Below are 27823 nucleotides of genomic sequence, written 5' to 3'. Positions count from 1 at the left end.
TTGGTCCGTCCTCCTCGCCGTAGCTGGTGGTTGCTATGCACGGAGCATCCCCTAGTTACGGCCTCCTACTCGCGCCCGGCTGTGTGAGGTGCTCTCCGCCTCGCTTGGTTATTGAATCTCCGGTCTCCGTTCACGGTGTCCGCTATGGCTTCCAGTCCCAGCGTCTTCCTGCTGAACGTCACCGGGCAGATTGAGAGCGCTGAGGTGAGGCCTGGTCCCCCGGACTGGGGATGGAATACCGGGAAGGGATTCTCAGTGACCCTATCCAGCTCTAACTACCCCACCACAGGGAGATTAGAGGAGCAGGGGGACTTCTAGATCATGACTGTGAGCTCTTCTGCCAAAAAACCTGCAGACTACTGCATTGAATATATACATATCTTCCGTAGGGGCTCTTTGTGTGTGTTTAGGGTCCCAAATCACAGGACACCTTTTAGTTTTGCTTCTGCATTTGCACAATTTATGGTAAAACTATTTTTGCTTCCAAAATACACATATTTAGCCCCAAATGCCCCCTATTCTCCTATTCTTAACCCTTTTCAGTCTGTCTAACGTGTATATATCTTTTTCTTTTGCTGTATGTTTTGTGTTTGCTTTCTGGCTTTTCAAGTTTCCAGAATTTGATGAGCTCTACTGCAAATACTGCTTTTTCTACGGACACGACTGGGCCCCGACCTCGGTAAGTTCTCTTTGTCCATGTTGTGATATTTTGTGAACTCTTTCAGCAAATTTACTTTGACCTGGACTGGCCATCTGGCGCACCGGGCAAATGACTGGCCCTGTACATGCCCCGCTTTTAATGGGCCAGTCGAGCTCTGTAGATGCCCCGGTTTTATTGGGCCAGTTGGTCCTCTGATCTCCTCTAACTAGCTTAATCTATACAGAGGTCAGTGCTGTTGCAACACAGACATACATTGTAGCTCCCATGTGGTCCCCTAGCATCGCCAGGTGGCTACTTAAGTAAGCTGGATGGGTGACCACACCTCTGGCCCTGCCAACTTCTGGGTGGCCCCAGCCACTTCTGGGGCCAGCCCCACCTCCCATCACAATGTTAACACAGGTGCCTGGGTTTGGATACCTGAAATGTTGGGGGGTATGTAATGTTTGGGGGAATTTAAGGGAATAGTCCCCGTACCCAATTTTATAGTAAGAAAAGGAAATTAAAGGGAGTACAGTAGTGTAATGTAGATAATGGGGGTTTTGTCCAATCAGTACATTGTGGGTGGGGCCATCCTGCTACACATCTGACAGCAAACAATATACGAGTGTTCACGAAACAACACTGACCCATGCTCCTAAAACCAGTACCACAAACCGGACAACCATCATAGTGAATAAAATTTTTATGGTTTGCATTTTTTTTCGTTTAGTTTATTGGAAATACTTTGTGTTTCTCTTTGAAAACAAAGCTAAGTATTAAGAGAATGTCCCCAAGAAAAAAGAAAGTGAACACTGGAAGGGATCATGCATATCTCATTGTACTGCACTGCGTAATCTGATGGCGCTATATCAATGAATAATTAATAATAATAGGGATGAGCAGGCTTAAAAATGATTCATAAATGACAATTTATCTTCCTTTACTAGGGGTGGTACATCTTGACCAAAATTAGAATTTCATGTGGAAAAAAAAGACATTAATCTTACATTTGAACTTACTAAGAATTGATTTATTGATATTATGTAATTAAAGTAAAAAAAAAGTCAAATGATTGTGAAGTTCAGAATTGTACCACTAGGTGTCACCCCATGACCATATTCCTGATAGACAACCATAAACCCATTAAAAACAATGAATTGTGAGCTGTACACATATGGGCTTTGTCACGAAGGGGTTAAATTGTTGTGATGTCCCCGTTGAAACCATATAGGGATGTTCTGTATAATACCCTCCCTAAATGCTTCTGCCCCTTTTCCCACAAGGGAGTATAATGTTGCTGTAAGGGGGTTTCAGATGTACCCACAACATTGTTACTGCATTTGCTTGTATACAACCTATGATCGTCACACCTTCTTATACTTCTTTTTGCAGGGGATTGAAGAAGGCATATCTCAGATCACCTCCAAAAACCAAAGTGCGCAGCAGACCCTAGTATGGAATTTCCCAATCGAGATCACTTTTAAAAGCACCAACCCGTTTGGCTGTAAGTACGTAGTATTTCTGTACGACCTTTAAGACAAAGAAGCATTCAGGTGAAGCCAGCCATGTAATGTATAGGAAATAGCCTCTACGTTCCAAGTATTCCATTACCAAGAATTTCCATCATGATAGTATTCCTGGGTATGATTTGTCCTGTCTGGTCAGAGATGACCTCTCCCCTGTGGTGAATAAATCAAAACCCATGTACTGCTGTTTACAGGTTAACGTAAGCCTCCCTTATTTGTATACCGTAGTAGCAGCTTAGCTTCCTTTTCTCAGGATTTGCATGATTTTTCCTCCCCATTAAGTTATCCCCTATTGTTAAGTTTCTGATTGCTGCCTATTGGTCCAGACAGCCTTTGTAAGGGTTTGAAACTATAGAGAAGAGCGAGGACTTCAGAGCAGGACATCGTCTGTATTTTAATATCAGATATGTTCTACGCAATCCCAATGATTATCAAACAAAATGCAGAAACTATAGTTTATGTTAAAAGTTAACGTTATACCCCTTTAAATAAAATTTCACTTTAAATTACTCTAGATTATCGGTCGCGTCTCTCTTTGAATCTGTTGGCCCGTATATTATTGGCACATTTCAGACTTTAAGTGTTCTTATCATGGCTCATTCCTTTTACTTCTTTCCTTGTGTTGAATTCAAAACTCTGTTAGTTGAAAATGGTCATAAATGGTGTGACCGCTAAATGCATGCTGTCAGATACGCTTAATACCTGCTTCTCGATATTAGTTATAAAACTTTTTAATGGGGGAATTGTAATAGTTTAAGTGTGTACTTTTTAATAGAATTGTTACTACTTTATTAGCATTTTTTAAAAGAGTAGCATAAAAAAAATAATGAAATACTTTCCTTTGGGAGAAGCTGCAGCAGAAACCTAAAAACGTTTTTGAAGCGGCCAATCAGTAGCAGGAAAGCACTCCTGTTGAAATCAATGGGAGAGCCTCCCTTGTACATGAGCACAGAGGGGTCTCCTTAGACCTCCTGGAACGGTCGCCATGCCAACGCTGGAGTTGGATTAAGAGTGCAGATGATGGCAGGAGCGTCCTTTTAAGTTTTTTTTTTTTTATTTTTTTTAAAGATATTATGCGCGCGTAACTCCATGATGAAAGAATTTCCAGTAGCTCATGGACCCAGTCATATAACTTTCTTTAAGGTAAATGTTATGTCTCCAAAGTGGGATCTGGTACTTTATAAAGATCTAAGATTACGTATTCTTTAGATTTTATTGTTTGCAGACTGTGCGTCCGGACAGAGAGCTTATTTTCTACCTAAATAACAATTCTACTCGCCGATTATTTGAAAAACGAGGAAGGTCTCTGTGGATGCTCAGTTTGTGAAGAGTAAAAGCTAAAAAAACTTAGATCTAGAAAACCTCGTTTTCTGGATACGGGGAAGTCTAGAAGCTGAAGCTCTGAGCGGTTGAAGTGCGTATTTTATTGATCGGGTGTTTAAAGTACTTTTGTACTTTTTTTACGGTATAAAAGAAGTATCTGCAGACTATTAGTTCAGAATGTAGAAGCTTGCTATGATAATTGTATAATTTAACTAACTTAAATTATTATGAAAGTAAATTAATTCCAGGGCTATTTACAGTACAATAATATCCCCCCCCCCCCCGTGCCATGTACAGTAATGTTGGTCGGTGGCAAAAACCCGGTTTTATCTAAATTTGTCCTAATAAACCCACTTTATCTGCAGACCTGGAGCTGCCGTTGCTGTCAGTCATGTGACACCACCCTGAGCTGATGCTTTATGGCGATGCTAATGAAGTCCCTCCCTCTACAGACTTTCATTAGTCAGAGTGTCTGCTGAGTGATTAAGACTGAGCCATTCTATTGTTCCCACAGGCAGTATGATAAGGAGTCGAGGAGTTTAGTAGATCGGGGATCAGAGCGAGAACCTCATACAAACGGCTGATAGACAGCCACCTGAAAACATTATATTATGGGGCAAAAACTACAACAGGGGTAAAAAGCTGCCTAACTTTTTTTTTGTCTTTATTATAATTTTACAAGAAAAACCAAAACATGGTATTTCTCTATTTCCAATTTAAGAAATGGTTTAAGGTGAAATACTGCTTTAGAAAATGTCTGTATTTATTATGCGCTGACAGATGTACTCAGCCGTTTACCGTTTACAGTATAATAAAGTGCAGACACGCCATACATATGTGGGCAGCGGGTATCAATGCATTGGAGGTATATGAGGTTGATGATGGTGAATAAGAGGACTGAGTTACTGTTATATACATAATTGTGGATAAATGACAAGCTTTGCAAATTATGACCATAAAAAAAGAGAAAGAAAGACTGACCGGTCCTGGCTCTCGTTTTAGATTCAGCAGCCATATGCCTATCCAATCCATGTTTGAATATCCTCTACCACATCTGCTGGGAGGCTGTTCCACTTATCTCCCACCCTCTCAGTAAAGTAAAACTTCCTCCCATTGAATCTGACCTCTAGTGTTTAGATTCCAGTCTCTTGTTGTAACTTTTCTCCTCCATGTTGTACTTTGTTAAACCCCTTTATGTATTTAAATGTCTTTTTTCAGCAGACATGTCTCTTTTTCGTTTGCCAGCCTGACGATCATCCGACATCCTGCACATTTTTAGAGGCTATTAAGCCGCGTGTATGACGGCGGTATGATTTTTTTTCCCCTTGAGGTATAACTGCAAATGTTCATTCCTCTCGCTGAAGCCTTCTTTCTTTCCCGCTTTCTGTTTCCATCGCGCAGGTCTCCTGCGTAACGTCGGCTCTGCTGGGTTTTCACGGACATTAAAAAATTTTTATCGATGCTGCAAAAGATTTGACTTAAGTCCCTGATTCCATGTAAGGCGATCGTAACGCGGCGCTAAGTGAACGTAGCACGATTTACCAAAAACATCCACTTTTTCCCTTTATTATTTTTATCCTGTGTCGAAGCACGGTGTCCGTGTGATCGCTCCCGAGGTGTGGCGAGGCATCTAGCCCGGTGTCTCTCATGCATCATTTATTCAGAGTCCCTGCTGTAAATAATTAGCTTAAATAATGTGTTACAATAACCGCGTTATCTACCAACAACAACAACTTGACTAGAAGTTGGCATTAATTCACTCCCTTGACGTACATTCTGCTGTATAAATGTACATTTGGGCGCCTCGTGACTTCACATCAATTAGTTAGGAGATTTTGGAAGTGAAAATGTAATATTGTTCACCCGTAGATTTATTTGCTCACCCGCCAGACCGGGTTCAGTTACCGGAGGTTGTTGAAACGAAATCCTTTCATGGACCTCTTCGGAGACGTATCGGGGTCAGATTCATTAAATGAGATAAAATATTTAGCTGTGTGGTTTTTTTTCCCCCCCCGTTGCTCTTCGTTGGAGGGTCGCTAATCGATTAGTCGCGATACATTTGGCTCGGTATCCGAAATGGAATCCAGCTCCTTGCCTCTGTTTAAAGGACGTTTCTAAAGATTTCCCCGTTCCTTTTTTTGAGATCCATTTTGTAGACATAGGCCAGGGGCGTCCAACATGCGGCCCGCGGGCCAAATTCGGCCCGCGGGACCTTGAGGTGCGGCCCGCGTGAGATCGGCAGCCAGGATCACAAGAGCCCTGCTGCTGCTTACTTGTGGGAGGTCTTATTGTCCTGCACAGAGGAAGTGGGAGGCCACGCCCCCTGCTGAAGTCTGTGAGCGGCATCGAGAGCTGTAGTGCAGGTAAGGGGGTGGGGGTGGTTGTTTGAATGAGTATGCCTGATTGAGGGAATGAATCTGTGAATGAATGAATTTGTGTGTGTGATAGCATGGATGTGTAAGTGCTGGAATCTAGGCATGATGGGACTGTGATTGCTGTTAGCAATCACACTCCTATCATGCCAAGTCAGCCAGTACATGCTGAAACCTGGCTAGCTGCCGCCTTGTTTATTGATGCTGCCAGCAGTATGGGGTCTGCACATCACTTACAGCCACCCTGTACCAGCATGTACTGGCTGACTTGGGATGATAGGAGTGTGATTGCTAACAGCTAACAGGAATCTGCTAACAGCAGTCACAGTCCCATCATGCCTAGGTTCCAGCATTTACTGGTTGCCTGGGTATAAAAAGAGTGTGTTTGCTGTTAGCAATCACACTCCTATCATGCCAGGTCAGCCAGTACATGCTGAAACCTGGCTAGCTGCCCCCCTTGTGTATTGATGCTGCCAGCAGTATGGGGTCTGCACTTACAGCCCCCATGTATTGGCTGATTTGGGATGATAGGAGTGTGATTGCTAACAGCTAACAGCAATCTGCTAACAGCAGTCACAGTCCCATCATGCCCAGGTTCCAGCATTTACTGGTCGCCTGGTATAAAAAGAGTGTGTTTGCTGTTAGCAATCACACTCCTATCATGCCAAGTCGTATTGTTGGGTTTTTTTGTCCAATTGTGGTGTTACTTTTAGTAAAAAAAGTGTGGTTAACGGACTAAAATTGGACAAAAAAATACAATAACCATTAATTTCTATATGATTGTTGACAGCAGTCACACTCCTATCATGCCCAGCCAACCAGGTTTTGTGTCATTTACTTTATTTTAATCTGCATATTTTATTAAAGGCTATATTTTCTCACAGTGGAAAATGAGTGCGGCCCTCGTACGTATACAATTCTGATGAAGTGGCCCACTGCAGAAAAAACTTGGACACCCCTGACATAGGCAGTAGCGTTGCTGCGGTGAATATATTTATTTCTGTGCTGGGGGGGGGGGGGGGCGTGACAAGCATGTGCCGTGCCGTTGGGTGAGGCGTTGACCTGGTGGCCCTTCTTGGCGAACCTGAAGCCGTCTAAGCCCGTGTTTGCCGATGTGATCGTTTTTTCTGTGCTGGGGAGCGGGCTGCCGTGTGACATCGGTACATGTTTTCTATTTCCAGGGCCGCAGATCGTGTTGAGTGTCTATGGGCCGGACGTCTTTGGGAATGATGTGGTGAGAGGATACGGTGCGGTTCATCTACCGTTTACACCTGGCAGGTAAGTTTAGCGATCTTCTTCGTATCCCATCATGCATCTTCCAATAAATGCTTCCTTTCTGTGCCGTTATTCCTTCCTATTCAGTCCTACGCCTCTGTCTCTACTTACTGCCTGCCTTTTATATTAAATCTCCACCTCGTGCCGTCAGCCATCTAAACGGCGTTATTCTTTCCTTCCTGAATAACATCAGGGGGATTTCACTGACCCCAAATTTAGCAGGACTGCTCGGAAGGTACATGACATCTTTTCGTGGCTTTCTAGTGATCTCCAGTATTTCTAGAAGAATCTCTGACTTGATAAGAAAGGACAGGCATGCATTTCCTCTGAAATTATCAAATATAAAAACATCTCTCAATCAAGATACCAAAAAAATCAAAACACATCAAGAATGCTGTAAACTTTCAAAAATAGGGCGCTAAAATTGTGCCAGAAAATGCTAAAAAGTGAAAATAATAACACATTTCTTCAAGTCAAAAACTGATAAACTTGTACCTATAGCTCCTGTTTCAATCATCATACAGTTTATCCTGTAAGAAACTTCTGTAAGTCCAAATTTTCATGTGATCTACGCCCCTTATGTTATGTCCTGTTTACTCATTGTACAGCACTGCAGAATATGACGGCGCTATAAATAATATCTAATAAAATAATATAATTTATAAAAAATAATTAGCCAAAATTTTCACTTTAATACTTATATTATGAAGGATTCTGAGCTCCCTACAGGATCTATAAAAGGTAATATGCCTGAAAAAGAGACCTAGATAGCATTTCATGAAATGTGACACTTTTAAAAAATAAATAAATAAATAAAAAAAAAAAAAAATGAATTTCTTTTTTTCTTCCTCTTTGTAAGTGCTTATTGGCCCTGACCATCCAATGTTCTCCTGGATAAAGCCTGCCGTGACGTCCCAATTTGTTCAGTTATTCACAGTGACTAAAAAAACATTTTTCTGGCCGGAATTAATTTTCCTCCGTGTTTTACACAGCGCCTCGCATCAGAATTGATCGAATCGTGATTATTTCTGGAACGTGTTTTTTCTACCTCTCTGCTGGTTTGTTATATAGTAGCCCTTTTCGATCATCGTGCTGATGGAATTTGAATTTCTTTTTTTATTATTCTACTTTTTTTTTTTTTTTTCCTGACGTTACTGTTTTAAGCCAAAGTGGCATAGCTGAATAGCTAATTATTAGACTTCACATAAAAAAACTAAAATAATCAAGCGTTAACTGGCAAATAGAAAAGTGCAAGGAAGATTTTGACAAGCCACAGAAGGCAAAGTACTTCATTTTAATTCATTTTAATATATTGGTGTTTTTGGTTTTTTTTTTACCCTATAACCAAAAAAAGAACGGATCCAAAGTAAGTCTCCATGGTTTCCGTCACTGAAGCATTCCGTGAAGATACAACTGGAAAAGTATTTAGAAAGAACGAGACGCTTTTGTTCTTCCTCCCGGCTTAAGTACTGGGGGTCCAGGTCTCTAATTTGTACGTTACACTTTAGGATTGGCTTGTTGTTACTTTCGTGCCATGGTTGCCCCCCGGAATGCCAAGGGCATCTTTGATATTTGTTTGGTTGACCATCAACCGGATTGTGGAGTAGAAGGACCATCAGCTCGGTGTCCTTTACAAAGATAACACCGGTTTACGGCGGAAGGCTCTCCATTCCACAAATACTACAGGCCCACCCTCAGAAACAAGTCAATCCGGTAGATATTACGGGGAAAACATTGTGGGAATGATAGAAGAGCAGCACTGGCCATGGCAGACGCCACAAACCTTCAGCCATAGACACTTACTCTTCAAAGGCTCTACGTGCACAAAATCCATTCCTAAGCCGCTACCTAATGAGTTTTAATTTTAAATCTGGCCCTAATACCGATCCTAAGCACTCTTGTAGCATAGCTCAACCATCGAGCGTGCCCTCCCTAAACCTCGGAGCCGTTCGCACTTTACCCAGGTTCTGGGCACTGTTGTACATTATTGGGGACCCCGCGTCGGCTTATGACGACACGTTATGATCATGTTGCCATTCTGCCCGTCGTTAAAAAAAAAAAAAAAATGTTAAATAGTCTGACATTAGGTAGAATCTTCAAAATTTGATTAAAGCAAAAAAGAGAGATTCCAATTTTGTTGAACACCCACATGTCATTTGGTTCTTATTCATTAACGTCATCTTGTTTTGTTTCTTCCTCCAGACATAAAAAAACGATCCCCATGTTTGTTCCGGAGTCTTCATCCAAGCTACAAAAGTGCACGAGGTAAAGTCAAGTTATTACGCAAGTCAAACAGATTCCTCCCCGCGACGGTTCTGTCGGAGCTGGTGATACATCGTGCAAACATCTCGATCCCTCGCTTCCCCATCTTCTCCCTCGGTATCCGAGTTAAATCGGGTACAGAAATGGCTTTTTGTGCCGTCTGTTACTTTTTGTTCCTTTTTATAACGAAATTATTTAAAGGAACGTCCAAGGCCATGAGCAAAAAAGATGTGCCTTTAGAAAGACAGATACAGTCTGCTTTCAGTACGTTTTTTAATTGTCAAAAAATACAAGAGAAGCTCGCGCTTCAATGTCATCGGGGAGCAACGAAGAAACTTAAAGGGTGTATTTTACCCACTTTGGGGTTTTTCAACACCATAAAAGCCCATTATTGAAGAGGCCAGTGGCGGGTAAGTCGCAAGGAACCGAGTAATGTGATAGAACGCAGAAGAACTTTTTATTGTTCTAATATCATTTAGCAAGAAGGGCTAAGCTGGCCATGTATAATGTATGAGTTAATGTTTTGAGTCATATCGCTGATTAAACCATGCATCATACGAGGCCAGCCGAGCCCTTGGTGCAAGAGTTGGCCCCTTAAGGTCTGCGTCACCTAATAAATCACCATGTTTGATCGACTGCCCCGGTCTTAGAGAAATCCAAGCAGCTTTACCCACCGCCGGCTGCTAACGGCTCATGTGTTTTGGTAATGTCATCTCATGCATGCGCACCCTCATACCCCGACATTTCATATGGCCGAAGAGGGACACTTTTGCTTTAGGGACAGGGCTTTACCAAGACGTATGTGACTGTGCCCCATTGTGGGGTATTTCTGTACCTGAGTGGGGTATTTAGAAGAATAATGTGTTGTATTTACCCCATTCAATGTATAAAGCCGTTTCCTGCTGTTTCTATACACGTTATCGGGGCTTTTAGGGCAGTAGAACCCCTCATACCCAGCAAACATTCTGACCTCCTAGAAAAGAGGGGCATCAGGGAAGGAGAGATTCATCTGAGGGACTGTCCCCCCTAAATAGGGACACTTCGAAGATGCAAGTGTGTTTTATCCATTCCTGCACTTTATGACCTCCGCAGCACTCTGTCCGTGCCTCCAGCGCAGGCGCTTGTAGAATACTCTGGGGTACCGGCATCTGTTGGGTCATTTGTGAATTAAAATGATTTTTATAGGACCCCTAAGATGTCAATTTGATTCCCATATCACACCAACAACGGCCGTAGCGTCATCCGGCGATACCGTTCGCTATAAAGGCTCCTTTCTTGAACGTCGATATTCTCTGTTTATTAAATTTTTGGTTAGTGAATACATGACACGTGTCATTATTTACAGAACCTTCGCGTTTTCACAGCCTTTTTTGTTCTCTCTCAATCTCCAAATTGACCGGCGCAGCCATTGTCACGGTAACTCCTTTTACGAGTACCCCGTTGTGCGAAATAAATGCCTTTTCTTCCACGAATCGCTTTCATCTTCTTGACGGTATCTGTCGCTTCTATCGATCGGCCCCCCAGGGCTAACCTCTCCATCACCATTCCAACTACTGGAATTTACTGGTGTGTTTCGTAATCGCTGGTCTTTAAAGGGAGAAGAAGAAAAAAAAAACGGAAAGGCAGAGTGGCGTGAAAAAAAAAAAAATGATTCCGTTCCGACTTTGTGGGATCGATGTAGAAAAAAAAAAAAAGTATAGAAAGTTGATGTGTGAGAATTTTGAACTAATTAGCCTCATTCTGGAGAAAGTATATAGTTAGGGAAAATGCCTGGTGCGTACATTTTAAAGTTCCATTATTGGCGATAATTCCAGAACCTCATTAAAGCAGCCGAGGCGTCTTATATTCTTCCTCCTAATAAGATACTTTCACGCTGCTGGCTGACAGAGATTTCGGTTTCTGTTCTTTCTTTTTTTAGCAGTTTATGTGCATCTTAATTGAAAATGCAAAACTGCAGCGAAAAGGGTTTTGTCAGGGATGCTGTGTTAGCGTCTTGGAAATATTTATCTCAAATTCTGGACTTTACAAGTTGTCTTTGGGGACGAGAGGTGCCCAAGAGGTTTTTTTTGTTTTTTTTTTTATTTACATTTTTTTATTATTTTCTTACATTTCTTTTAATTATTATTTTTACTGTATTATTATTACATGGAAGCCATTTATACTTAAATTGTTACCAATATAATCCACGCCTGCTGTATGTTTAGGTTTTCAGTCTGTTTGATTGCTTTGGAGGTATTTTGTGTTGGGCTAAGAGAGCCAATCAGCTTTCACTAAACAGAAGTAACTTTTAACAGGTAAATCCTGGCTGCTTTCATTGGAAAAGAGATAAAAAAAAACAACATATTTTATTATTATAATACAAAGTTGGATAGGTTGATTTAAAGAGGAAGTCTTGAGCATAAGGCCCAGAACTGTGTACAGTAATATAGCCCCCCCCTGGGCTGTGTACAGTAATATAACCCCCCCCGGGCTGTGTACAGTAATATAGCCCCCCCCCCGGGCTGTGTACAGTAATATAACCCCCCCGTGCTGTGTACAGTAATATAGCCCCCCCCCCCGTGCTGTGTACAGTAATACACTGAGCAGATGCTTTATGGCAATGCTAATGAAGTCCATTCCTCCATAGACTTCCATAAGTCAGAGAGTCCGGCTGGGTGATAAGAAAGCATTATATGAGACCCCCTTTAATTAAGTAAACTATTAAGTGTAGAATTCACAGAATTTGCTGCCCTGTCTCAGCCACTCTTAGGGGTGGAAATATTTCCATTCTCAGTGGCGCAATCACAATGACCTCTTATGTAAATGAACGATTTGTTCATTTGCATAAGAGGCCTGGGCTGTGATGTCACGTAACACCCAGAGAATATACATCGCCTTCATCGATCGGTGGGGCTGAATGTTCTTCTCGTCTTCCTCCTGCGTCGTTTGCACTTCAGGCTCAAAAAAAAGAAATATTTTTGGACACGGTAACAGAATTCCTCCCTTTTTGTTAAATGAGCCGTGTTAGATTTGATTATTTCAATCAATCGAGGAGCCGCAGAATAGAATACAATGCGTTGGCTCAGCCGCGTTGAACCCGAGCCCCTCTTCTCCCGCGAGGAGCCCTTTGTTACGTCCCCCTGGAGAGACGGGGCGCGGGGCAGTTAATGTATTTCGCTGCGGTCGCTTCTTTTCCAGCGGATCACAAGCACGATATGTCGGCGTTCTTCATTTTATTTTCATAGCGCGGGATAATCAATTCTTTTTACTGCCAGCGATAAGGTAACAAGCCACTGGAAAAAACAATTAAAATAAGCGTAAAGTTGTAGATGGGAAGCAATTGCCATGGAAACCAGTGGACTGTCCCTACTGAATGCCTTTTTTTGCATCACAATTTGATGTTTATAATTTTTTTTTATTTTTTTTTGTGGTTTTACAAACTTCGCAGCCCATAAATCTAAATGAACTAACATAGAAACACAGAACCTGCCGGCGTATCGGCCCCCTTCGGCCCCTGCCTAGTTGCCCGTTTCTCCTGCTTAATCAGCCGTTGGTCTCGTCTTCAGGAGCCCTATATCTATCCCATGCACTGTATTACCCTCTACCACTTCTGTTAGGAAGCTGTTCCACTTATCTACCGCCCTCTCCGTAAAGTAAAACTTCCTTACATTCCATCTCAGCCTCTGGCCCTCTGCCCGGGGTCCTATTAAGCCCTCCCCGCAGCATAACCCCTCAACATTTCATCCATATACATCAGAAAGAGACGCAGACGCAGAAATTACTGTTTTTAGCTGAAAAACGGGTATCGTTAGGGGCCGGGCCGCTCCCCGCACGCTGCTGAGGCTACAAAGCGCTGCTTCACGGTGGGCATCGCAGAGGGTTTGAAAAACACTGATTCACGTAGCTTCACGCGGCGCTCGTTCGCGGGGTTTAAAGGACCGTTTTTCTCTAAGAACCGTGATCTTGGAATCTTAGTTGTATTTTGTGAAATACACAGGAATGGGGTCGTTATCGAGACGTGAACACAAAACCCCGCTTTCACCTGATTACAGTTTTTTTCCAATCCAGGTATATATTTGGTTGGCTGAGCGTCTTGGGGGTGCCGCTGCGCTGCCGATCCCTGCTATAGATATTGAATTGCTGGCCATACACGAGCTGTCAAGCGTAAAATGACATTTTTATACCCGTTAAAGAGCCGGTCGGGGGGGGGGGGGATGTATTGAACGCGGTTTGCCTACCTGCGGGGTGTCCGGAGTTCTCTCTCGTGTAGTGATGAGTTTGGAAGGTAAGAGACTGAGGAATACTAACAAAAAAATATTAACGGAATTCAACACTGTGCATCCAAAGTGGGGTTTATCCCGAGTGATCCCCGAATTTCCGCATTTCATTTCCAAATCTGAGTAAGAGCCCATACTGGCCCCTTGCCTCTGCTCATAACTCACTTCACACTAACACACACGCTACCACTCACAAAAACACACACACGCTACCACTCACAAAAACACACACACGCTACCACTTACACACGCTACCACTCACAAAAACAAACACACACTACCTCTCACACTAACACACCCTACCTCACACACTCTAGCACACAGTCCCCCCTCACCTTGCCAGAAGCCTTTCCAAGGTGTTTTTTTTGTTGTTTTTTTTTTGTTCCATCGCTATCAGGCCGTTGGCAAATATTAGTCCGTGTGTCCGTCTTTGGCCTTTAAAAATATCAGGTGTTGTGCGGTGATATTTAAACCACGTGGGGACATCAGGAATCGGTGCCGCGGCGAGAGGAAGAGCAGGAAACTTTAAAAATATAAATCCTTATAAAAAATGTATTGATCGCTGTGAAACCAGGAGCTTTCAGGTCTGTGTACTGTTGATAAACTATTTCATTCTGCCTACAATAAGTAATAGAATTTCCCAGGGTGGGCTCTCCGATTTCTTGGGGGGTTACTTCATGTAGTGGTGGAGGCACCAGCCCCCAAAGAGTCTTTGGTGGGTGGCAACTGGGCGGAGAGCAGGTGAAAGTGGGCGGAGAGAGGGAGTGGCCAAACCCAGAGAAACATGAAGCTGACCTGGAGAAGCAGGCGTCCAGCCTGAAGAGTTCCCATGTTTGCGAGGCTGGATCACGGATCACCGGGGAGCGCCTCGAGTTTTCATGGAATATCCCTCGATGAAACGCCCTGCCGGAGCAGCCGAGGATTACCAGGCTATCACGAGGTTGCTTTCTTTTTAACAAGCCCTTGATGGAGCCGTCCCTACGGTCTGCGGAAAATTACTGATCAAACACATTTTAAAACGATTTTAGCACTCAGCGTGAAAAAGAAATCATCGCTTTGCAATGAATTGGAGGAGCGGAGCCGTCATTAGCCTCTTCCTCTCTCTGCCTAGCGAGATTAAACAGCCAGTAATACTAACCTTTTTTCACAGAGTAACTGTATTTTGGGGGGTATTGGACTGTGATTGCTTCATAGATTTATCCCTTCTGATCATTCATTCATTATAAAGCTAATGTTTCAAAGTTTTACTTTACAGCGAGGGTAGTCCATAAATTGCACAGCCTTCCGGCAGAAGAGGTAGAGTTTCATACAGTGAAGGGATAGGCATATATTTTATTATTCTGAATGTGAGACAAAAGCAAGGACTGAATAAGGTTTGACGTTTCTACAGCAGGTGGGTCGAAGGATCCTTATCGGCTGCCGCGTTCTCTGTTTCTGTCAATGCTAGAGGAACTGTCACGCAGGAGGCTTCCTGACAATACTTATCGTGATGGGTGTAGTCCCCGGAAGAGAATTGTGACGAGAATGGGTTAATGGTGTGATAAAGGCATGTCAGTATAGGGGTTGACTGCAAAACGGGCAAATACCCAGCGGACCCTCACAGTCCACCCACCGGCAGCAGATATGTCATTTATCGGCTGCTGGCCTTAAAGCGCCGGGATCGATTTTAATCCCCGGCCCTGTCTAATTGTGTCTCAGGAAGGCAAACTACTTGGATTAACGTGGACTCGGTGGAGAAATGGCCGAAGCAGTTTACCAGGAGTTAAGCGGTTAATGCCTTGCAGAAGCAGAGGCGAGCCAAGATGCTTAAGGAGCGTGCCACGTTAATTACTGTTAATTACTGATTGTTTATGACATCACACGCACGAGATAAACATCAGCAATGGGTTAAGATGGAACTTCCGCCATCAGCAACGACGACGTCTCAACCGCTGAGTTTGCATCTTAGGAAATTTTCAGGAAAGTTTTGTTTTCCGGAGCGGCGCGGAGATAACCAATTTCAGTGATGAGCCGGTGAAACATCTGCAGCGTTCCACGGGATGTCGCCGTTCTTTCCGCGGAGCTCGCATTCACGCTTCACAATCGACCCTGATTTCATTCTTCTCCCTTTTTGTTGTTTGTGTCCAAAAAGGGATTGAGCCGACGTCCGAGCGACTTCCATCGGTGCGAGCCGTGGGTTAGCTGTACACCCACGCGCCGGACGAACAAAGCGGAGGGTCATTACCGGCAATTTCCCATTGTCTGCCGGGCATCGTGCCTTTCAGCGCAGAACGGGAACAGCGCCAGCAAACTTTTGCTTCTCCGAAAGACAATGAAACAAAAACTTCCAAAGTAAGATAATCTTACATAAGCTAAGATGCTCGCCTCCTCCTGTGCGTCTGCTCCCTGCGTATCGCAGATATGGACTCCCAACAGTACGGGAGCCGTCCTTCAGCGTCAGATCCTCCTGTCCAAAAAGAGTTCCACTGTCCAAGTTTCTGATTTATTTTTTTTATGAGGTCATCAAAAGTAATGTCATCATTCATGCTTCCGTTTTCTGCAAGTTCTCCCCTACCCGACGAAAATTTCCATCGTCGAAGAATTTATTTCTGGATGGGATTTGGCCGTGAAGCTTGAGGGGCCGCATCTAAACCGACCTAAGATGGACAGCAAAATTTTTTTTTTTCCTCCCCGACCAAGCCTGGACTTTTACATTATTTACAGAGAATGAATAACATTAGACAAAGTGCAAGATGTCTTACCGAAGGCTTTCTGATTATCCGTTTGTTGAGTGTACGGATACCGGGGCAGATAAGCGTATATTTAAAAGCACGAGTGGATCGCGGAATAAAGAAGGTACGGCTATCCAAAAGCCTCTGCCGGCTAACGAGCCTTCCGGAGGAGAAGGTCCGGCGATTACTTTGTAGCCTGGGAGAACATACCCATCTCGGATCTCTACAAATGGGGCAGCCCCGGGCCGAGCACATATAATAATCGGCGGTAGAGCAGAATCCGTTTACATCGCTCAGATATTTGAAAAAGAATATATACAAATAGCCAGCGGCTACGCGGTACAAATGCCATTTAAAATACAAAGCTCGAGCATAAATAGAAGGCATTCCATCGCAATATATGGCCGCGTGTGGCTTAGCCCACCGCCATGTCGAAGTTCTTCTAAAGTGTCAAGGGTTTAAGTGGAACGGAAGTTTTACTTCACTGAGAGGGTGGTAGATAAGTGGGACAGCCTCCCAGCAGAAGTGGTAGGGGGTAATACAGTGAGGGGATTAAACATGCATGGGATAGACATACGGCTCCTGAATCTAAGACGAGACAAACGACTGATTAAGGTTCGAGTCTTTACAGCAGGAGAAACGGGAGACCAGACGGGGGCCGATTGGGGAGAGTTCTATCCAATCCTAACGTGGCTGAATTTCTCACCACGGCACCGCGTTACGTTTAACCCATTTAGGCCACGTCTGCTCCCGCGGCTCCTATATGACATTTAAAGAGCGTCGGTGATCATAAATTCGTCTAAAAGATCCCGCCGGGCTTCCGACCCCTCGTTAAATGAAATATAAATAAATAAAGCCGGATTCATGCGCTGCAGCGGGGGAGGGGGGTTGTTAAGCGAGGCATCCATTGAAGTTATCTTAATTTGTATGATTACGTTCCAGCCTTGATCAAGAACCCTTTGAAGTCCGCCTGTGATGCCCCTAACGATCTTCTCATTAACTTATCATTACCGACCGTTACTTTATATTTTTTGTGCCTGCGCCGTGGCAGCTGGTTTGCGGTACACTGCCCGATATTTACCAAAGTATACACTTTTTTTGTATTATGCATCTATGTGCGTTTTTTCTTTTTAAATTATTTCATTCACCATTTATGATATTTTTATTTCATTTTTTTTATTTTTTACATTTTGTTTAACCCCTTAATGACAAAGCCCGTACATGTACGGGCTTAAAAATGCATTGTTTTCAATGGGTTTAGGGACCGCCCATGGTCTTTAAGGGGTTAAGCGCGAAACGGCGAGGTCTCTGTTACTCTGCCCCATCCTTCCTGTGGCTTCACATTTGACACCGCAGGAAAAGGAATGCCTGGGGTCTTCAAGGGGTTAATTTTGTTGAGTCCTAATTCCTGGCAGTTAATGTGCATTAACCCCTAAGCCTCTGCCTAGTTGTTAAGTTCAAGGGATCATAGTAGTGGCAGCTCAACATGCCCTCGGCCTAGGGTGGCAAAAATCCTTGCGGCAGCCCTACCCTGAGACTCATCATCGAGGGGCACGAACGCCCTGAAAACGCAGGATAATGAACCCGGCGCTTATAGTTACCTTCCGGAGAAACATTCCGATTCATCCGTCGATCCTCTGGATACATTTCGCTTCCTTCTCCTTGAACATGCGCTGTGGGGTATTCTGATGACTCCGTGTCCTCTCTCTGGATGAAGAGAAATGATTTAACGAGAAGCGCGTTCATTGTTTCTAAGCAGCGAGGCACAAACTGGTCACCCTCCCTTTTTATTAAGGACGTTTTTAAATGGTTTTTTTTATGTTTTATGCCTGCATATTGAACAGTTTTCCCGTCGCCATACTTTGCATGACCGTCGGCGTTTAACAGGTTAAGAAAAACTATTAACAATGTTTTTTTCTATATGCAGCTCGGCTAATTGGAGTTTTTTTTTTAAAATGTTATTCCAAATCCGAGTATAATGTTCTCGGCAGATTACCGGCAGATAGTCTGTAATTACGTCCTTGCGCGACTCAGTAGAGCCGGTAGAGAAAGTATGTAATCTACGCAAGGAAGACCGCCCCAGCCTTTAATCTACGTATAGACTGACGCAGAAGAGCCTAATATGCCCCTGGGGCAGATTTTCAAAGCTTCTTCGGGTCGCAACGTTCCAGCTTCTCCCTCACGTGATATTTCCGAGAGTTCTTGAGAATGGCTGCTGAATCTTTTGATTGGATTATTATTATTATTATTCTTATTATTATTTATTTTATTGGATACCCTGGATTTCTTTGATCTTCCCCCAAAACATCACAGTCTCAGGAACGCATGCGCTCTGGCCTCACGTAGACGGCTCCTGCCAAGCATGGCGTTAGAGGTCATACGCCGACGGGATCTCTCGTTGGCACACCGGGGAACTTTCTAAATGAGCCGCCCCTGAAACTCTACGTATTTACCCTTTAATAGCCCATCGTGCAGATTCTATGTAGCGACTGTGTTACCCAAATGGCTCTAATACCCGTCCTCGTGGAAACCCTGACTTGCTGTTATTTAAAGATACTTCTTTGAGTCACCTGTATCCAAGCAGGGATATCAACCATAACATACTGGGAGCAAAAGCACCAACTGGGATTCTTATATATGATCATAGCGGGGGGAATAGGAAGAAATCAGCTCCAGACTGTGTGACCCCCAGAATCTGCCCCGGAGACCCTGAGCTTGGAACATTGCGCTCCCATTGAAGGTAGTTCCATTGAAATCAGTTGCAGTAGCATCAGCCAATCACATGCGTCCTAGCAAACTATCAGCCTATAGTAATACACATTGCGGGCTGCTGCTTCTCCTATTTATTGAATGGGTTATTCTGAGGGTGAAGAAGGAAGTGTACCGGGGAATGCTTCCTGCTTCCTGTAGAGGCTGCTGGGGGCGGAGCTAAAAGCCACAAACGTCTCATTTTCCTATAACTAAAGAACGCCTGAATGCAGAATGCATCTGTGCGGAGGGAAAATTCGGCTGGATTGGACCTTTTACATTCTATTAATGGTTTGAGTGCCAAGTAAAAAAACAACAAATAACGAAGATCCGCCGACTGGTTCCCAGAACTCCTCTTTCTTGTTTTCCTGGAAAAATAACAGTTTTGGTTTTGAAGTGTTGTGCTAAATTCTCGGGTCGGGTTGGTTGAGTCGCGAAGGAACATTCCTCCAGCATTTCCAAACCTCACACCTGCTCCCTTTTACTAACAAGAACATAAAAGCGGGAGACTTTTATGCTCTCGGCGTTTGATGTTCTCCTCTTTTAACGTTTATTGTCCTTCAAAAACTGAATCGATTTGCTGTAGTCTGAGAAAAAAACCCCAACAAATTGGAAATAATTGGAAGATTTCTACGACATTCTGTCCCTTTCTTTAATCCCAGTGGGTTCTTTTCTATTATAAAGATACCTTTACCACTTCTGCTGGGAGGCAGTTCCACTTATCTACCCCCCTTAATAAAGTAAAACTTGCTTCCATTCCATCTAATCTCCTGTACTTTTGTTAAATCCCTTTCAGTATATAAACCGTTTGGATAAACTATACATGAGATGGCTGTATGAGCTCTTCCTGCGCATTTCGCGATATAACTTCATGATTATATAGCGATCCTACTCGGATTGTTTGAAATTGTCAGTTCCTGAAACAAAGACTTAATACCCCATTTTGTAGCTGAAATTCACAGGATATCGGTAATGTTCCGCGGCTCCAGATTAGCTTTTTTTATTCGAAGTAAAAAAATAAAGAAAGACTAAAAGGCAATTTTAAACCGACCGAAATGCTGAATAATATGACTGATTTTGGTAATTTTGCTGCCAATTTCAGGAAAGTCAAAACTTCAGAAAAAATACTGGAAGCCAACAAATGACTTTGAAATAGGTTGTAATTCCTGTAAATGTGCTTTTTACTCGAAGCGGCGCATGTTCGCCGTCTCGGTCTGGGCTGGCTTCGGGTTCCTGGCTGTTTAAGAATTTTTAGTTAGAACTTAGATGCTGGACCTCGCCGGCTTTTGGGGTATGAGGACGGGATCTCTGAATAATTTGTGGTCTGTCCCATATATATATATATATATTTTTTTTTATTATTATTTATTTTTTATGGTATTTTTCCAACAATAAAACAGAAATCTAAAAAGAAGACCCATAACTGGCACGGTTTTAGTTTTTTCAAGGTGGATTATGATAGTTGAGGGCACGTCTTTAAAATAAACATAAATAAACCTTTACAACATAAGAAAAGTCGAGAAGATCCAAGGAGCCAGAATATGAATCCGTGTCGTGTTTTGGTGCTGCCCAAGAAAGCGTTGGCTCCGAAGAGTAATGTAACCGCGATGTAACGAGGCTGTACCCAGCTTGTTCCTTTCCATCAGAAAACCTGATTTCAAAAATACCAAATATCGCTATAAATAAGGCTTCTAAGCGCCGGACGAGTCTCTCCGCATGACTTTTCTGTCTAACCGGCCCGATCCATCCGGGTCTGCATCTTATATTCATGTTAATGCAATAAGGATTTTGATGGAAAAGCGAAACATAATAGCAACTGACATTGGTTTCTATTATTTATTGAGCCGCGGGGATGCATTTCTTTTACATCGAGTGTTTTCAAAGTATCGTATTGGTGATTTATTAATTCTCTTATGAATGGTCCGCCGTGTTCCCCATATTAACACATTTATTATTATTATTATTATATTTTATTTATTAAGCACCAGCAAATTTCGCAGCGCCGTACAATTTTAATGTAAAAGTTGACGCATACATAACAAATATACATTAATACATAGAGACACATTAGGAGAAGCCGGCCCCTGAGCTGCCATCTAGCCTTATGGTTCCTGGCAGGAATGGTGGGCTTTTGGGGGCCCCGGTCCTGAGTTTACAATCTAAGGAAGTAGTATTGGGGATTGAAAACAAAGGTTACATTTCAGTAATCGGATATCTAAGGGCTCGGTGACACATAAATCAGTATTTTCTACCCACAAAATTTCTTTTCTGCATTCTTTTGGTTAGAGCTAAACGGACGACGGGCCAACCAGACACTAATGTAGAGCGACGATGGTCGGTATGATTCCCCCCCCCCCCAATAAGCTGTAGACGGAACGCCAGTGGATCCAAATAAAATGAGGGTAAAGAGCTTGATTATTATTGACAATGGATCTTTTTGAGGTTAGAAGGTGGTGGTGGTCTACTGGTAACCAACGTGAAGCTTACCGAGTCGTATAGAACCAGGAATATCCAGTCCTACGACGACGTTCCCCTTGATTTCTTCCGACGCGATCACTCACAAAAACCTTGTGTCTTTTCCATGCCTGTGAGTCGGGTGGACACGTTGGATTTCCACCGGCCGACGTGGTGCGCACAACATCTCTTCCCAAAACCCTCATGGTCCACGCGGAGAAGCCGGCTGCGGAAAAACCAGTCCTATTGGCGAACTTGCCATTTGCCGGAAACTGAGAGTAGGGGCAAAAACTTTTACCCCCTCCAGAGGTTACCCCTTTTCTGTAAAGATAAAGTGCTGCAGTTAAATCCCCATTGCCTACAAGGCAACTGTACTCGTGTAAATAAATATTTATGCCGCTAGCGGCGTCAAAGATCCTTACGCAAGCCACGCATTGTCACAAAAACCTTGGAAGACTTGGAATAACGTGTCATTTTTCTTTCTCTTTCAGCTGGTTTATGGGTCGTCGGCCAGAATTCACAGACCCGAAGGTCGTGGCCCAAGGAGAAGGCCGTGAAGGTGAGGCAGCGATACTTGTAGATTTTATGCATATTTTTTTTTGGTTTATTTTCATTTTTTTTAATTAATATTTTAAGTTTATTGAATATGGAAGCCCTTAAAAACCGTAGCATATTGTCGACTTCAGTTTTCACCCGCCGAGGTCCGAGAAGCGACATTTTCTAACCTTCTGTTTCATGACTGTTTGAGAATGTAATTAAATAGTAAATTATATGATAATTAGCTCCTTATCTCGTAGGAGAACTGGGAGGGTCACCTTGGAAAAAAACATAAGTCTTCACGGAGTCATCTTAAAAGAGCAAAAAAGAGATTGTGCTGATCCATTAGACGCTCCGTACATGAAAGCTCCTTTTTTATTCATTAAGTAAAGAAATGCATGTTTAATTATAAAAGTGCCCTTTTTATGCTAGCCGTGGGTTTGTGAGTAATTCCGAGCGCAGCGCTTGCATTTCCACCACAGGTAAATAACAGCGAGGGGGAAACTATTAAGTCCTCTACGGAACAGAAATGGCGACGCGTCGGGAGCCGTGCGAGAACGCCTTTCTCCTTACATAAAAAACAACAGGAAAAAAACAATCATTTAGATTCAGATCTCGATACTTGAAATTGTTTAGATATATTTGACATAGATAAAGAAATGGTCCTGTGAGGCACCCGGAATGTCATCGGTTAAAATTGGTCCCGTGACCGGTTGCAAAGGGGTTAACCCTTGGATGGCAGACTTGGGCAACCTATTGCTTCCCCTTGGGTTAAACTTGAAGCCGCGGTGAATTGATTGACGGAAAATGAGATGAAAGCCCCTGTAATGCTGTCCGCTTTGTCCTTACAGTCACCCGAGTCCGTTCACAAGGATTTCTGACCGTCGCCTTCAACGTTGTGACCAAAGACCTCAATAAATTGGGCTACAATAACATTTCTTCCGCTTCTCAAACCTCTGCGATCGTTCCAAAACCATAAAAAAATGCACCCAAAAGAACGTCGCGAAAAGCTCTTCTGCCCACTGACCAACATAACGCAGGGAATCCATTTATATCGGGGAAACTTCGGCTTAGAAGAGGATACGCCGCCGATCCCAGTCACCAAAATAACCTCAAGGCATTTTAGATTTGAAACCCAAGAAAAAAAAAATCAACTTTTAAAATTTCTATAGGTTTGCCTTTTTTATTATTTTTATTTTTTATAGAAACGTTTGTACTATTAAAATTCCATTTTAATGAAATTGATTTATTTTTGAGACATTACAGCAACGCATTGTTGGCGTTTTTATAAGAAGCAGGAGTCCGGGAGCCCATGAATGCCTGTAATATTTTAATTTCAGTTATTCAACTTAAAATGTAAGAGAACGGGACTCTCCGAGAGCGCTCTTTATAGACTGTTCATGCCGGCTGTGAGATTTGTATGCAGCGGAGAACAACACAGAAGAACGCGTGTCCCCCCCCGCACAGAAAGCCCCCAAAATGCACAATATTCTGATCCCCTCATATTTTGTTAATGCCAACAATTCCAAGAAGAAAATTGCATTTTTTTTAATATATATATATATATATTTTCTTTTATTCTCCTTCCGTTAGCCGCCGGCTGATTTTGTGATTCAGTTTTCAGCTCTGCAGGAAAGAAAATATACTGGAATAAAATTTCTTGTAACGATCCCCTCTGAAACATTGAATATTCCTTAAATCCTAGCCTGTTCGGAACCGTAGGGGATTTGTTTTAAGGAGTAGAGCTTCGTACGAAGAGCTGGAGAAATCTCTTTAGTTCAGGGAAGAACATTTGGAACAAACCGGAATTATCTCCGCATTCTATCTATTTCTACGGACGGAGGTTTACGGCGTTCGGAAAGGTAGCGAGACGTCAGCTGTTGGAATTTCCTTAAAGGTCAGAGAAATCATCTTCCTTCGGTGGATCAATTTCTAGAGCTGCCTCGTCTTAAAAAATATCAATTTAAATTAACCTTCTAGTAACCTCAAGAGAGACAACCATGAGAAAGACAGGATGATTGGTTTTCAGATAGGAACCACGACCTGGATTGGAATGGGGGGTCAGGAGCAAAATGCATTGGGCTCACGTGAAACGTTTTGAACTCGGAAATGGGCGTGGCTTAACTTAGGGGCGTGTCTGACATAAAATGCATTGGGCTCACATGCAATTTTTTTACATATGACCTGGGGCGTGGCTTAAAGTAGGGGCGTGTCTGACACAAAATGCATTGGGCTGACCATCCGTTTTCCAAATAAGGACTTGGGTGTGGCTTAGAGCAGGGGGCGTGTCAGAGACAAAACGCATTCTACTGACAAGCCATTCACATCTGTAACCCCTCAGTACTAGTGCACAGCACATATGTAGTTAAAAAAAAAAAGTAGGATATTTTACCCAGGACAATTCTTTAACATTTGGAGATCTTTTTTTTTTTTTTAATTCACACCAAAAACCAAATGTAAAACCATCGTAGATAAAAATGATTAATAAACTTTTATTCTATTGGTTTTCTGTTTCTCTACTTATTCTGTAAAAATATGATCTAATATACTTTTTGTATTCTGAATACCCCTAAGGGTTTAATACCTTTATATATATATATATTCTAAAAAATACGGTATACTCGTCTTAGATTCAGGAGCCATGTGCCTATTCCTTGCATGTTTAAACTCCCTCACTGTATTAATCTCTGCCTGTGGGAAACAGAATGACTGAGTCTTAATCATACAGCCAAACAGTCTATGGAGGAACGGACTTCATTAGCATTGCCATAAAGCATCAGCTCAGTGTGGTGTTTGAGCCGGGAAAGTCACCAAAATATCACATGACTGGCTGCAACGGCGGCTCCTGGTCCGAAGATAAAGGGAGTATGATGTATCTTTCATGGCAACGGCCCTTCTAATTCTCAGAAAGCCATCTGCCGAGAGCAATCAGCACGCTTCGTACCTAAAGTACAGGAAAATACTTTTAGTTATGGAATAAAAAAACCGGATTACTGTGAGATGTAATTATATCAATAACCTCTAAGGAAACGCGGACACTCCGTGCGTTCTACACTAATCCAGCACGAGTGCGAGAATGCAATTAGATCGGTTTACAAGATCTACGCTAATAATTACAACCGCTCTGTAATGCTGGCATCTTCTATAACAATGCTCTCAGTAAATTACTCTTACTTTATTGTTATATTAAAAAAAACCTCGCCGGGTGGAAGAAAACGAAATTCTGTTCTTGCTTAGGGTGTCTTGGATCGCGCAGGATCGAGGATTCTGTAATCGAGGCCTACCCCGTCTCCCGGGCATTCAGATCCCAGGACACTTGCCTGTTTTGTTCCACTCCCGTGAGTGTGCTAGAATGAGTGTGTGTTAGTCTGTGGTGTTAGCGTGAGTGTGTCAGCTATGGTGTCAGAGTTCCAGGGGTGAGTCTAGTGTTAGTGATGCGAGGGAGTTAGTGTGAGTGTATGGTGTTAGAGCGAGTCTGTGTGTTGGTATGTAAATGTTTTTTTTTTTAGTTCTCGAGGGGTGCAGATGAAACACTACATCCAGGCACCACCAAGCCTGATCCCACCCCCTTCACGTTTCTAGCCCCACCCCAAATGAAGCCACTCCCCCAGAAGAGAGAGAGCACCATTAAAAGCATTTGTAGATGATCTTATGGAGAAGTCATGTGCATTCAGTCATAGCTGCCAACTGCCACAGATGCTCGTACTGCCCATGTCCCGGTATGCCAGTTTAGTGAATAAACCTTTGCCTGTTTGAAGTATTCAGCCAGAGCAGACCGTTCTTTGTGGCCCGCGGGCCTTTATCTTTTTTGGGCGCCTTTAACGCTTTCTAGCGTCTTTGAGGATAAAAACACATTGTATTCCTTCAGAGAAATTTGGAGACGAGTCTTTGAGCAGATGGTGAATGTAAAAGCCGACAATGCGATGACTTTGTGATGCCAAATGTTAGTGTCTCATCTATTTAACAATTTAAATGTACGGTTAGAAGTTTTAACCCCTGCAGGGTAGTTTCTTAGTTAATGAGCTCCGTGGGGACACTCCATCAGTGTTTGACTTTGTGCATTAAGAAGCGTTGGAGCGATATCCTTAAAGAATACAATAAGCTGCGTGCGTCACTTTCCTTGTCTTTTCCAGACATCGCTATTTTCTGCAAGCGTCACATACCCTACCCTCAGCCGTTTTATACCGCAAAGCTCTTACCAAAGCCATACCGCCACCCGTGGCTGTGAGGAAGAGCTTGGGTAGGGTTAATAGATTGTAAGCTTCTGAGAGCAGGGCCCTTTTCTCCTACACTACCAGTATGTCTTAACTCCTGGATACAAATTATCAGGAAAGACTAAGGGATCCCAATATGTCTGGCTTGGGGGAGAGAAGAAAGAAAGAGAGAGAAAGACGGAGGAGAAAAGAGAGAGAGGGTATAGGGAAAAGTTACAAAAGACCAGAATCTAACGCTAGAGGGTCAGAGGTTGAGATGGAATGGAAGGAAGTTTTACTTTACTGAGAGGGTGGTAGAAATGGGAACCGCCTCCCAGCAGAAGTGGTAGAGGGTAATACAGTGAAGGGATTAAACATGTATAGGGTAGACTAAGGTTCGAGTCTTTACAGCAGGAGAAACGGCCGACTAGACGGGGGCCGAATGGGGCCGATCTGCCGGCAAATTGTAGGTTCCTAATGTTGTTAATGTTGTATTCCCCTCTCATTGTAATAGCTCCGCAGCATCTTCTGGTGCTCTGTTAGTAAATGTTAATGTAATGATTACGGGTCTTTTGGCTGTTAAACCTGTTTGAGAAACGCAAAGCATATAACTTAGACTTTAATACGAGGAATACGTGGAGTTGTTAGAACATCGCTGTCATTAGGGGCAGGTTGTCCGCCGAGACACGGGATAATTGCTCGTTAACATTAAAGTTTCCACAAAGCGTTGGCGCGTTAATAATTTGCGAGGCACATCGCACTTTTTGTGCCAAGGAGAACACCTCAAACGCAACACAACCTCCACTTTCCAGTTGAATAAACCCACTAATAAAATGATATCCGTGTACTAATTTTAACTACCGTGTTTTATGAAGAAAACATTTCCACTGCAATTATTTTAATTTACATTCAAAATGATCAAGATTAGCGATGCGCATTATGCTTGGAAACAATAGCTGTAACTAAGCTGTGAATACAGGCTTCGCGTTAGAATATTAAGTGGTCTCTGAGGTCTTGAGAGACAAAGCGAGGAACGAGGGACGTGTAACAATACTATAGGGGACCAGAAAACCACAGAACTAAATTCAAATATTAACACTATGGTTTTTACTTTACATTACTTAGAGGGTGGTGGATAAGCAGAACATCCTCCCAGCAGAAGTGGTAGAGGGTAATACAGTGAGGGTATTAAACATGCATGGGATAGACATACGGCTCCGGAATCTAAGACGAGACCAACGACTGATTCAAGTTTAAAATACCAGTATGGGGTGGGATTGGATTTATATTGGGGTGGAGGTCTGGACTTTTGGGTACACAGCATGTTTGCCCAGGTGGGGTTTAAAATTAAATAAACCATTAACTCTACATAACTTGGAACTGTCCAGGTTTGACCTGGAGTCTCCGGGTGATCACTGATTTCTCAGGTCTCTGGGCCAGTTTCTTCCACACTGCTGCATCTGGCTCCACCCACTCCCTGCCTACTTCACCACCTACTCCCCACCCACTGTGGCTAGCCCCGCCCC

At 43.0% G+C, this 27823-nt stretch overlaps 1 protein-coding gene across 1 annotated transcript; it reads left to right on the top strand.

Annotated features, from left to right (window-relative positions):
- Positions 1 to 144: 144 nt before the first annotated feature.
- LOC149285775 (B9 domain-containing protein 1) lies at positions 145 to 23083 on the top strand. The gene is made up of 7 exons (XM_089495018.1): positions 145 to 204; positions 611 to 679; positions 2033 to 2144; positions 7043 to 7139; positions 9339 to 9401; positions 22059 to 22126; positions 22956 to 23083. The coding sequence occupies exons 1-7, from the start codon at positions 145 to 147 to the stop codon at positions 23081 to 23083; spliced, it is 597 nt and encodes a 198-aa protein (XP_089351144.1).
- Positions 23084 to 27823: the final 4740 nt, after the last annotated feature.

Source organism: Sceloporus occidentalis, unplaced genomic scaffold, assembly GCF_023333645.1.
Source record: "Sceloporus occidentalis isolate IW3139 unplaced genomic scaffold, rSceOcc1.0.p SCAF_76, whole genome shotgun sequence".
Lineage (NCBI taxonomy): Eukaryota > Metazoa > Chordata > Lepidosauria > Squamata > Phrynosomatidae > Sceloporus > Sceloporus occidentalis.
This window is presented reverse-complemented; position numbering and strand designations above follow the sequence as displayed.